The following is a 12847-nucleotide window of genomic DNA, read 5'->3' on the forward strand; positions in this document are numbered from 1 at the left end:
AAAATTAAGGTCATATTTGCTGTTTACTTCTCTATCTTCCATTCATTTCTTTTTGGTGACTGCTTAATTGAGATAGAATCCAACATATCATACAATTCACCCATTGAAGTGTATAATTCAATAGTTCTTAATATATTCACAGATTGCCATCACCCCCAAAGGAAACCCTGTGGCCATTAGCAGTCACTCCCATTCCCTCCTCTGCTCAGCTGCAGGTAACCACTAATCAACTTTTTGTCTATTCTGTACCATTCATATAAATGGAATCATACATTAAATTCATGGTCCTTTGTGTCTGGCTTCTTTCACTTTGCAGAATGTTTTCAAGGTTCATCCATGCTGTTGAAACAGGTTTTATCATTCTTCATTTAAAATATCCACATGTAAGGTATAATATATGTGTAGGGATTCAGTTCTTTGGGCCATTTGCAAATAATTTAGCTTATGCACATGTAGTACAAGCAAAATTAAGTACAACTAACGAGTATTAATATAGAGATGTAGCAAGGCATAGGAAAGGAAATCCAGCAGTTGAAGAGGTTTTGTGGCCTGAAAGTCTTCATAGAATTGTTTGATCAAAAAGGCCCTGAGATATCCTCAGGTACATCATCGGATCTGCACAGTGACCATCCATGCCACCACCTGGTGTGGGAGGGCCTGGTGATAGTTCACTCACTAATCAGACCCATTTGAAGACATTCAAGTCAACAGAAGCACCTTCAACTCTAACAGAACACCTGGGGCACCCCGGACACCATCAACTTCTCTAACTTTAAGGACTACCCAAGTGGAGACTGTAGTGTAGCCATATTCCCCACGCGAACCTCAGTAAAACTCCCTACCACATATTCACAAAGGAGGCTGGTCGATAGATTTCTATTGGCCTTCTCTCTTTTAAGTAATGACTTTCATTTTTGTCTTTGAAAATGAAGCATCCTTGTGATAAAAATATTCAAGTGATATGGAAAAGCATAAAGAAGAAAAGAAAAATCACCCCAAATTTCACCACCATCCAAAAAGCCAGTATCACCTTTGGTAAGCATCATTCCTGTCATCAATGTTGGCCAAGCATACAGATGGAAGAATAGATGGATGGTGGCTAGAAACCCAAAAAACAATGATTTTATTTTATAAAAAGGCGATCATACTATACGGTGCTCTTTTTTTCATGTTAAATAATAATTTTTGGCTGGGTACAGTGGCTCACACCTGTAATCTCAGCACTTTGGGAGGCCGAGGCAGGTGGATCACAAGGTCAGGAGTTCGAGACCAGCCTGGCCAACATGATGAAACCCTGCCTCTACTAAAAATACAAAAATTAGCTGGGTGTGGTGGTGGGCACCTGTAATCCCAGCTATTCGGGAGGCTGAGACAGGAGAATTGCTTGAACCCAGGAGGCGGAGGTTGCAGTGAGCTGAGATTGTGCCACTGCACTCCAACCTGGGCAACAGAGAGAGACTTCCAAAAGAAAAAATATATATATAAATTTTGTTTCATAGGAAATTAGAAGAAAAAGAAAACAAATGAAATGGACTGGACTACTAAAATTATGTAAATATTTCTTCAGATTAGTTCGCAAAAGTTGCCTCTAATGTTACGTAATTAAAATAACAACAAAGGGGTCAAGACTCTATATTCTTTTAGCCACAGGTTTAAATTTTAGACAATCTGGATCAACTCTGCTCTATAAAACCTCTTCCAACCTCTCTTCCCCAGCCTCCTAATTTTTTTTTCCCTTATGTACTGTAAATGTAATTCCTCCAGGGTTGGTTTGTTTGCTGTTATTTAATTATTTCTTTGGGTTCATGCCCTGGGAATCCATGTTCACCTTAAGCCATGGCTTCTGTTCTTATCACTGAAATTATATGTTCATCTCTCATCAGATTATTAATTTGGAAGGAAAATATTTATTCTAAAATAACAAGCAATTAGAGATGTACTTCTAATCTTGTACAAGTAGGTTAACATAACAAATTCTCTTGAGTCATTTCTTTACAATTTTAAGCTATCATCTAAAATTATTATTTTGAAGGGTCTATTTATTAAAAATGATTCATTGGTAACACAAAGAGCTACAAAAACAGTATTTCTAGGACTTCTCTCCTAAGATTCAAGTGTTTACTGAACCTGACCGTTGGAGGTCTCACAGACCGTGAGATTTCAGCAGGTGTAAATAGAGCCACCTTTTTCCTGCCACCCCTGAGTCTCATAGGCAAACTTGGCTCTGGCTCTGCTCCTGTGCTCTGCAGCCTGGCTCATGGGACTCCAGGCCCACAGCCATCCAAGAAGAACTTAAGACATATCCCAGAATCCTCTCTTGCTCCTTGGTCACGTCCTTTCATTACATAAATGGAGACTTATGGCCTGCAAAGCCTAAATTATCTACTATCTGGTTTGTACAGGAACATTTGCTGGCCCCTGGAATGGACTATGCTTTCTAGTCTTCATGAACACACTTGAGTTCTGGGATTCTCTGATTTCATAATGTTATTACTAAAGAATTTTCAGACCAGCATCGTTCCCTTGCATGACCATGGCATGGCGAACTTTGCAACTGTCATTTCTGGAATACTTTTTTCCCTATCAGTGTCACCATCAGGGACAGGAATAAACATGCATGGGTGAGCCAATTCAAATAAAAGTTTTGCCGTATCTACGAAGCAGGTCTGGGAACCATAGGACCTAGTTGCTGTCACCTTGTAACTCACTCTTTCACATGAACCTGCTAAGCAATCATGATTCTCCTAAGGGGTTGAATGAGGAGGCCAGCGTCCTCTGACATAAATGGATGTTGCTGTTGATAGGTCACTACCAGTTATCAACTGCCAGGCATGCTTCCAAGTGCTTCTTGGTGTTTGGTGACCCACAGTAGAAATGAGCTATGTTCAGAGTTACTTACTTACAAGGATGTGATTGCTGTGTGTGTCTCTGAATTCTACTGTGGTGTCTCTGATTCCCATCTTGTGCCTTATTCCTGGTGCTTAGAGTTCTTGCAAACACTCGAAACTGAGTGGTTTTGCATTTATGTTTTTGCTATTGTTGAAATTATGCTGCCCTAGGGGTTGTCAACTACTTTCAGAGAGAAAAAAAAAAAAAACTGGTGGGAGGTGCTGCATCCCATTCTTCAAAGAGAGGTATCTAGTATTTGCTAAACCAACTAGGAGACCCATTTTAACTAACATTGTTTGGGCTACCAAGATGATAAAATGAATGAAAAAGCTTGGTGACTAAAAAACTTCACCTAGAACAATAAATAAGCAGGAAAGGCAAGAAAAGCAAAGCAAATGATAATGACTTTTCAATTACACCCAAATTAAAAGGAACGATGGCAGTTTTTCTAAATGATAGTTTCATTGGTGGCACTTGGCATGTGTGGTTCTACAATCCCAGTTTCCAATTGTTTTGCACAGATCCAAGGTGAGTGGGCAATGAAGGGGGTGGATGAGCCCCTTGGCTGATGACTGTTGATGACTGGTCTCTACTTATCCATGAAATCAATAAACACAGCAAGGAACTGCCCTCATGGAGTTAGCACTCTAGCTGGGGAGACCAGGTGAGCACTATGGATGTGATGGGTTGACCTGATAGGCCTTCAGGAAGGGAAGAAGCAGACCGATGTGTGGGAAGAGCATGCCAAACCTAGAGACCCACGGGGAGCTCATTCCAGGAAAATCAGCTGGAGAAAATGGAGATTCAGTGATGGCTACATGGAACTCCAGTGAAATCATGAAATCTAAATGCCTTTGTGAAAAATGGTCCTGAAGAAAAAGCCAGGTGCTAAAAGAGAGCTGTTTCAGAATTGAGAGATTCTCAAATACCACGTGGCAGGTCCTTTGGGAGTATGAAGCCTTGCCAGGCTTCAGTTGATCCTGTTTTTAGTGGGATAAACTTCTTTGGGAGGCATCAGTATTGGAAGTGTCAGCCTCTTGATTCGTTTGGCTTGAGGGAGGATGGGGGTAAATTTCAGAGATGAGTAGGAGCTTGTTAAGTAAGCAACTTAAACCAAAGGGTGCTGAGCCTACAAGGGGGCCTGTGAGTGCACGTTGCTGCTTGAGACCTGCTACTCACAGGCAGGGTGACCAACCCACTCCCCTTTGCCCCTAACTGTCCAGGTTTTATTTTATTATTATTTTTTTGAAATAGAACCTTGCTCTGTTGCCCAGGCTGAAGTCCAGTGGCGCAATCTTGGCTCACTGCAACCTCCACTTACCGGGTTCAAGCAATTCTCCTGCCTCAGCATCCCAAGTAGCTGGGATTATAGGCGCCCACCACCACACCCAGCTAATTTTTTATTTTTTGTAGAGACAGGGTTTTACCACGTTGCCCAGGCTGGTCTCAAACTCCTGATCTCAAGTGATCCACTCACCTCAGCCTCTTAAAGTGTTGGGATTATAGGCGCGAGCCACTGTGCATGGCCTGGACTTTTAAATTAGATATGGAAATGTAAAAGAGACACTTATTAAATTAATTAGCATACAGTAGGTCATAATGAATTCCTGAAAAAAATGTCACTTTAGAAATCTATTGACATGGAAAGATGCTCATCATATATTTTTAAGTGGAAATAAGATGCAAAATTATTTCTAGATGGTAGTTTTTATGTTTTCTTTTTTGCCTTTTTTACTTTCTATAATGGACATGTAACCATGTAATAATAATTTTGTAATGAAAAAAAATATAGGCCGGGTGCGGTGGCTCATGCTTGTAATCCCAGCACTTTGGGAGGCTGAGGTGGGTGGATCACGAGGTAAAAATCGAGACCATCTTGGCCAACATTGTGAAACACCATCTCTACTAAAAATACAAAAATTAGCTGGTCGTGGTGCTGCATGCCTGTAGTCCCAGCTACCTGGGAGGCTGAGACAGGAGAATCACGTGAACCCAGGAGGTGGAAGTTGCAGTGAGCAGAGATCGTGCCACTGTGCTCCAGCCTGGGTGACAAAGACTCTGTCTTTAAAAAAACCAAAAACAAAACAAAACAAAACAAAAAATATAAAGAAAACCTTACAGGGAGAAATGCTGAGTGCTGATTTGATGCTAAACAGCATCTCTCATAAAAGACACTCTTCGAGTTTGAAATTAAAAATCCAAGAATTGTGGATGAAACAAACTGTCCACAGAAACACACTAGAGTTTCATTCTGCACATGCAATGGGAGCTTTCAGGAACACCCAGCGTTCAGCTGAGATGACCTGAGGCACTGGGGAGCTGGGGGAGGAGCTCCATGGCAGATCCCTTTGACCAGGTATCTCAGGGACTCTTTGAGATAAGATTACCCTGGTCTGAGAGCAAAGGTTTCCAGTCTGTGCTAGACTTATCTTTGTAATGGAATTTTTTTTTTTTTTTTTTTTTTTTTGAGATGGAATCTCACTTTGTTGCCCAGGCTGGAGTGCAGTGGCATGATCTCGGCTCACTGCAACCTCCACCTCCGGGGTTCAAGAGATTCTCCCACCTGCCTCAGACTCCCGAGTAGCTGGGGTTATAGGCAGGCACCACCACACCCAGCTAATTTTTGGATTTTTAGTAGAGATGGGGTTTTGCCATGTTGGTCAGACTGGTCTTAAACTCCTGACCTCAGGTGATCCGCCTGCCTTGGCCTCCCAAAGTGCTGGGATTACAGGCACGAGCCGCTGCGCCCAGCCTGTTATGGAAATTGGTGCATCTGGGCAGGTGACACTATTCAATAACATGATGCAGTTAACGTCATTTAGCTCTGAGTCTAGGCTCAACAAGAAAGCTTTCCACTATAATTTTATTTTCCACATAGAACTGCTCAGAATTTAAAAATGCAGTTTCATAGTGACAGAGTGTGGTCTATGCTAGGCATGGTGCTAAGTATACAACAGTGAGTACACAGCTCTCTTCTTCTCTGTCCCTAGGGGAGCACAGGTAAGTAAATAAGTGTTGCACGTTCAATGCTACGATTGGGGAAGTAAGTGCGCACCAAGAGCGTTAATGTAGACCAGGAGTTTAGCAAAGATTTGCGGGACACATTCATCAACCTGAAACCCACAGGTTGGCCCGTCAAAAGGAGAAGGCAAGGGTTTTAAAGAACGACTCCAGGCAGATGGAAAAGCACGTATGAAGCATCAGGAGGGAAGCTTCTCATAGTACATATAAACTGTAAACTGACATTTTAGCTTTTATACCCCGTTCTCTTAAGAGTTAGGTTAGCGTTAGTCTTTTGGGGCCCAGTCACCTCTTGATATAGTGACAAAATTGGTCCTCTCAGCCTATGCAGCTGAGGATGAGATCAGCGAGCATGGTGGGTCCCTCAAGCCAGTGCCACCCATCTGTATGGTCAAGCAGGTCTTCCGGGACAATACTCCCTGCTTTTTTTTTTTTTTTTGGCATGGTTATTTAAACCACAGCAACATTTCTTATTTTGTGTGAGACAGTTTATTCACAGTGGATTGAAAAGAGGCTCAATGTTGTTTTGAAATAGGATTTTCTTAAAAAAAACTGAACATCAATATTCTCCACACTATCAGAAATGTTCTAGTAAGGGCAGATGGAGATGAGGCACGTCCACTACCCAAACAGGGATTGCCGGCTTTACCCCATGTCTAATGCTGTCTTCTGCATAAGCATTTTGCATTTGTGCTTATTCATTTCCACTCACAATATTAACCCGAATTCACACCCTGGACATCATCTGCACATATAGCGTGCGCGTGCACACACACACACATACATACACACAAACACATACACATACACACACAGCTAGCATAGCAACTTACCTTTATAGGAACACTTCTGGGGCTGTCTAGAAGATAATGCAATATACGTATAGGCAACATGAGTCACCCGCCTCTAACACGAATCCCTAAATCTACAATTGTGTGCTCAAATAGATATTCCTGGCACTTGTCATCACTTTGCATTAGTTTTGTGTTTTCTGTTATTTTATTCTGTAGTTTCCAATGACTGGTTCATTTTTTAACAATAGCGAACAATTACACAGTGTTTCGTTTATCCTACACACTGTTCCAAGTGCTTTAGGCAAATTAATTAGTCGTGACAACAACCTAACGTGGTGCATGCTATTATTGTCCCCGAAGCTCTTACACAGGTGCGTTTTGGAGGTGGGGTTCCCACCCTGGCACCCAGAGCTCACCCACTTTCTCTGCCCCCTTTTGCTCTATCATCACCTGGGCCACCATTCCCATGACCTTTGCATATCCTCGGAGTGTTTCCTGTGGCTACTGGCACCCAGAGGACCTCAGTGTGTACTTCTTTGCCTAATGTTGTGCAGGCCCTATCTCGGAATGTTCCATTCCAGATCCCTCCACCGTGGGCTCATTGTGAAATAAACAATGCGTGGCCACTAAAGCAGTTCTTTGAAAATGCAGCGTCAACACACCCACACTGACAGCAATGCAAAGTCACTGAAATTTTCTAGAATGACATGAGAAAAAATCCTTATAGATAGTCTTTTCCAATGCAAACTTCTCTTTTAAACACTTTTATTAGAAAAGTTTGCTAGTAAGGCAGGAAAGTAACTTTTAGATTTTTATGAATGAGGGTTTGCTTTTTGGAACACTTTCAAATTTTGATAGCCTTAAAAAACTACTCTTATTTAACAAAGAGAAACAGCCAGGGGTAATCTGGAGCTTGGAGTTGATATGAGAATGGCTATTTCATCACCAGGTAATTCCTCCAGGCCACAAGTGAGGCCCATGGAGTAATACAGCCTGTGATTCCCTCCGTCACCCTTCACATTGATTGAAAATGTATCTTCAAAGACAGACTCAGAAGCTCTTTTGATGCTTTTATTGACAATTTAAGTACAATCTTAGAGTTGTCAGATAATCTCAACACACTTCAGAGAAAAACAGACTTTTTCTGCAAAGACTTTATTTCTATTTTTTGATACATTCATATTTTGTTACACCCTTCCTGTGCAAATAATACTGTGATTCATGTTCATGTGTAGTGGATGATCTTGCTTTTTTTTTTTTTTTTTTTTTTTTGAGACAGAGTCTCACTCTGTTGCCCAGGCTGGAGTTCAGTGGCGTGATCTCGGCTCACTGCAACCTCTGCCCCCCGGGTTCAAGTGATTCTCCTGCCTCAGCCTCCCAAGAAGCTGGGATTACAGGTGCCTGCCACCACGCCCAGCTAATTTTTGTATTTTTAATAGAGACGGGGTTTCATCATCTTGGCCAGGCTGGTCTTGAACTCCTGACCTCGTGATCCACCCACCTCGGCCTCCCAAAGTGCTGGGATTACAGGCATGAGCCACCGCGCCCGGCCTGCTCTAACTTATTTTAAGAATCACTGTTCTATTCTGGAAAGGGAAAAGACCACCACCAAGAAGGGAAAGGAGACCATGCTGGACAGCCTAATAGTCTAACAGGGGATCCTAGGGTGCCTGAGCTCATGGGAGCAAACCTTGTTCAGGCACCGCAAGCCCAACACAGCATGCAGATTGGGAAGGCGCAATAATGCAAACACCATCAGGAAGAAAGCTATGGATGATGGAAAACACTGTGTGCTCCACGTGACAGAAGGGAGCCACCTGATTTGTCGCATCGGGCCAGTGTAAGGAAGTGTAATTTAGTGGGATTGCCAGTGACACTAAGTCAGGCCTTGATCAGGGTCTGGACTCAGTATGGACACAAGCCACTGGGTGCAGGGGGCTCATGCCTGCCACCTCTCTTTTTTTCCCTTACTATAGAGACTTTGATCTGTCCACCATTTCTATGTGAGCTTTGGGCTTCCTGTCACAGGTCTGTTGTCACCGTGGGGCCATGTTGGAGTCGGTAGATTTTCAGACAGTGAAGCCACATGAAGCTGTGAATGCTGATGTGGCTGCTGCAGAGCCCAGTCTCTCCCCGGTGCAGGGCCTCTGAGACGACGGGATTGTCCTCAGATGGTTGGAAGAAATGGGTTATCTTAGGCAGTTAGGAAAAGAGGGACACGTGTCCCGGGATGTGGAAAACTTGAGTTCATCCCCTCTCTTCCCTCCAGCAAGGATTTCAGTGCTACATCTAAAAAGAGAAGCCCTGTTGCCGATTTCATAATTTACAGTCTCTAAATCCAAAAGGGCCTCCATGCGCTAGTGAGACTCATGCCCTCAGTTATGTTCACGATCTTCCTGAGAAGTCAGACAATACAGGTAGAACAAAAGATAGTGGTTGTACTTTCTCTTCTGCGTAGTGTGCGTAAGAGCATGCGGTTTGCCGCATGCAGTGTTGTTAATCTTTTGATTGTGTTGTGAATGGCTGAAAAAAAAGCTGAAGGTTTGATTGAACTGAAATCCAATCCATGTCAACATAAGGAATATTCTAGTGAGTTTACTGTCCTAAGAGAAGGTCTCTCCTGGGGAACCCCTGGTATGCAGAGCTCCCTGGGACTTGCAGATTGGACAGAGAGGGTGTGCCAAAGGGGTATAAACCCTTCTGAGGGAGAGAGTCGGGCATGTCTTCATTTTGGTAGTTCTGGAAAGGCTCCTCTTTAAAGATTCTGATTTAATAACGTTCACTTCTGTTAAGATTGAATATCATTTTGAAATCATTTCTAAACATGTCTCCTTTATAGGCACTTTATCTATTAAATTTACAGTGGAGCCAAATGTATTAGCAAAATCTCCAAGTTGCAAAATGAATACTCAAAATCAAACTATAGGTTTTTTGGTGATACTGTCAGAAAAACAATTTCTTTCTAAAGTTGCAAATCATGAAAGGGAATGAAAGTACATTAACTTGATTTCTTCCCTGTAATTCAAACATTCAACATTCAAATTAACTTTCATATTTCTCACTTAGTGACAAGTTGATTTACGCATAGTTGGTATTTCATTAATGCGATTTATATAGATGGAATTCTTAAGGATAAACAAATGTTTTTGACTATTGCCTGGGGTTCTTTGGGAATAGATGCTTTCTGAAAATTTAAATAAGAACATTACTGTTAAAGCCATGAATCTAGTTTGGAGAACCCACTGCAGTTCATTTTACAGAGAAACACCTTGTCAATGGCATCTTCATGGTGTTTACCGAAGGTAAAAGGCAGGATATTAAATGTGAGAACTCTCTCTCCAGCTACTGATTCTGCCTGACTCGAATTCAGGTGAGAATGACCCGTACAGATACATGGATTGCACTTGAATCTGTGCTCTGGTATTTGTGTCATCCGGAGGCTGAGAACGCCTGTTGGTGGTGTCACAGATGGCTCTGCTGTCTTGTGTGGACAAACTGAAAGGGATTCAGGAGCTTCTTCTGTAATTTTACTCTGCTGTTTTTCATGGACATAGTGAAAGGGATCCAGGAGTTTCTTCTGCAATTTGGCTGTAGTTGGACTTTGAAAAAAACTTGAAGAGTGTGTGTGCGCGCGCGCGTGTGTGTGTGTGTTTGAAAAGAGAATTAGAAAATGAAGGTAGGACACTGGGTATGCTCCCCCAGGATGTGGTGATAGGGCGCCCGGCTGCCCTGGCTACACGTCGAACCAGTGGTCCCCCATGCAGACGCGGTTCCACTCGCAGCCACAGTTCCAGCACCACTCGAGCCTGCACTGGGGCTGTGGACACTTCATGTGCATGCAGCCTCCTGTTGGGGGCAGAAAACAAAGGTGTGGTGGGTTCGCAGCAAATACCTGGAAAACACGCATTCCCAAACCAGCACGCTAGCCTAGACGTCACTTTCTGAGTGAATAATCACAAGCAATACAAGGGCAGAGAGAAACCTAACTGAGGGGAAAAACTTCATAAAGCACAATAGGGCAGCTCTAAAGTGATGATATTCATTAAGAAATGAATGAAATTGAAGCATGTCACTTTTGTTGGGAACAAATTTTATTTGTAAATCTGACTTTATTCTCCTGAAAGGGGATTTAGAGACAAACACTTCATGTTTCATAGATAGGGGTCAATTCCTCATTTAAATATATTCAAATATTAATATATTTATATTTGAATATATTTAAATATAAATATATTCAAATATTAATATATTTATATTTGAATATATTTAAATATAAATATATTCAAATATTAATATATTTATATTTGAATATATTTAAATATAAATATATTCAAATATTAATATATTTATATTTGAATATATTTAAATATAAATATATTCAAATATTAATATATTTATATTTGAATATATTTAAATATAAATATATTTTATATATTTATATTTAAAATACATAAATATAAATATATTTTATATATTTATATTTAAAATACATAAATATATTTTTATATATTAATATTTAAAATACATATAAATATATTTTTATATATTTATATTTAAAATACATATAAATATATTTTTATATATTTATATTTAAAATACATATAAATATATTTTTATATATTTATATTTAAAATACATATAAATATATTTTTATATATTTATATTTAAAATACATATAAATATATTTTATATATTTTTATATATTTATATTTAAAATACATATAAATATATTTTTATATATTTATATTTAAAATATATATAAATATATTTTTATATATTTATATTTAAAATATATATAAATATATTTTTATATATTTATATTTAAAATATATATAAATATATTTTTATATATTTATATTTAAAATATATATAAATATATTTTTATATATTTATATTTAAAATATATATAAATATATTTTTATATATTTATATTTAAAATATATATAAATATATTTTTATTTAAATATATTGATAAAATTTGATGATATAACCTAATATAATGTATAATAATTTAAATATATTTTGATTTATTTTTGCTCTTTCTATAGTGCTACTTACTTGGCTTGGCCAAATTCATAAAACAGGAACTGGGATAGCATATTGTAATTATTATTATTTCTATTTTTTTTTTTGAGATGGAGTTTTGCTCTCATCGTCCAGGCTGGAGTGCAGTGGCGAGATCTCGGCTCACTGCAACCCCCACCTCCCAGGTTCAAGTGATTCTCTGGCCTCAGCCTCCTGAGTAGCTGGGATTACAGGCGCACACCAACATGCCCAGCTAATTTTTGAATTTTTCGTAGAGACAGGGTTTCGCCATGTTGGCCAGGCTGGTCTCGAACTCCTGACCTCAAGTCATCCTCCCGCCTCGGCCTCCCAAAGTGCTGGGATTACAGGCGTGAGCTACCGCACCCAGCCAGCATAGTATTTTTAGTAGGGAATATGTTCCTTAATGCTATCCAAAATTTTAATTAAGATGAGAGGGATAGAAAGGAAGTAACCAATAATGCTAGGTGTTCTATGTATATTATCTCATTTGCTTCCCAAAGCACTTTGAGATAAGAGCATCACTCTGCTATAGAATTTCCCCAAGGTGAAGCACTTTTAAATGGTGAAGACAATGATCTCACCAAGGTCTGTGTGATTCCAATGTCCTATCATTCACAGAACAGGTTATTTTCAGCATAAGAGGAAAAGTCCCTTATCTTGGGACTTATTTTGGAATTATTCACCTCCCTCACTTGTTAAACATAGACTCCATGAGTTTCTGGAGTGCACACACCCCTGCTTCAGTCGCTGTGGGGGACCTGAAGGGAGGAGGAAGTGATTTGTATGAGGCTGTACAGAGAACTGTTTCTGTCCAAATTTCCTGGAAAACCCCGGCAAACGCAGGTTCTTTGCTTGAATCCCACCTAGCGTTGAAGGTGCTCCATTACTCACTCTTAACAATTATCTTGTTAATTGATTTTCCTGCCAAATTTTCCAAGTAATTGGTTCGGTGCTGTCTCACTTTTATTATTAGAAACCTGGCATGAGAACTTTCACTAGTTTAAAATATTTATGAATATATAGGAATAGGCATTTGTTTTAAGATAACTTGCCGACATGTAAAATCTCCTGTTTTCCTAATCCTTTCTGGCTTGTTT

The 12847-nt window shown here is 39.8% G+C and overlaps 1 protein-coding gene across 4 annotated transcripts in view; it reads right to left on the reverse strand.

Annotated features, from left to right (window-relative positions):
- Positions 1–7761: 7761 nt before the first annotated feature.
- PRKN (parkin RBR E3 ubiquitin protein ligase) overlaps positions 7762–12847 on the reverse strand; it is a 1390885-nt gene continuing 1385799 nt past the window's right edge. For all 4 annotated transcript variants that reach the window (XM_034963207.3, XM_034963209.3, XM_055114294.2 and 1 more), the window contains one exon: positions 7762–10550. In XM_034963207.3, coding sequence (XP_034819098.1) covers positions 10438–10550 — 113 coding nt within the window. In that variant the 3' untranslated portion in view covers positions 7762–10437. The remainder of the gene's footprint in view (positions 10551–12847) is intronic.

Source organism: Pan paniscus, chromosome 5 (genome assembly GCF_029289425.2).
Source record: "Pan paniscus chromosome 5, NHGRI_mPanPan1-v2.0_pri, whole genome shotgun sequence".
In the NCBI taxonomy this organism is placed as follows: Eukaryota; Metazoa; Chordata; class Mammalia; order Primates; family Hominidae; genus Pan; species Pan paniscus.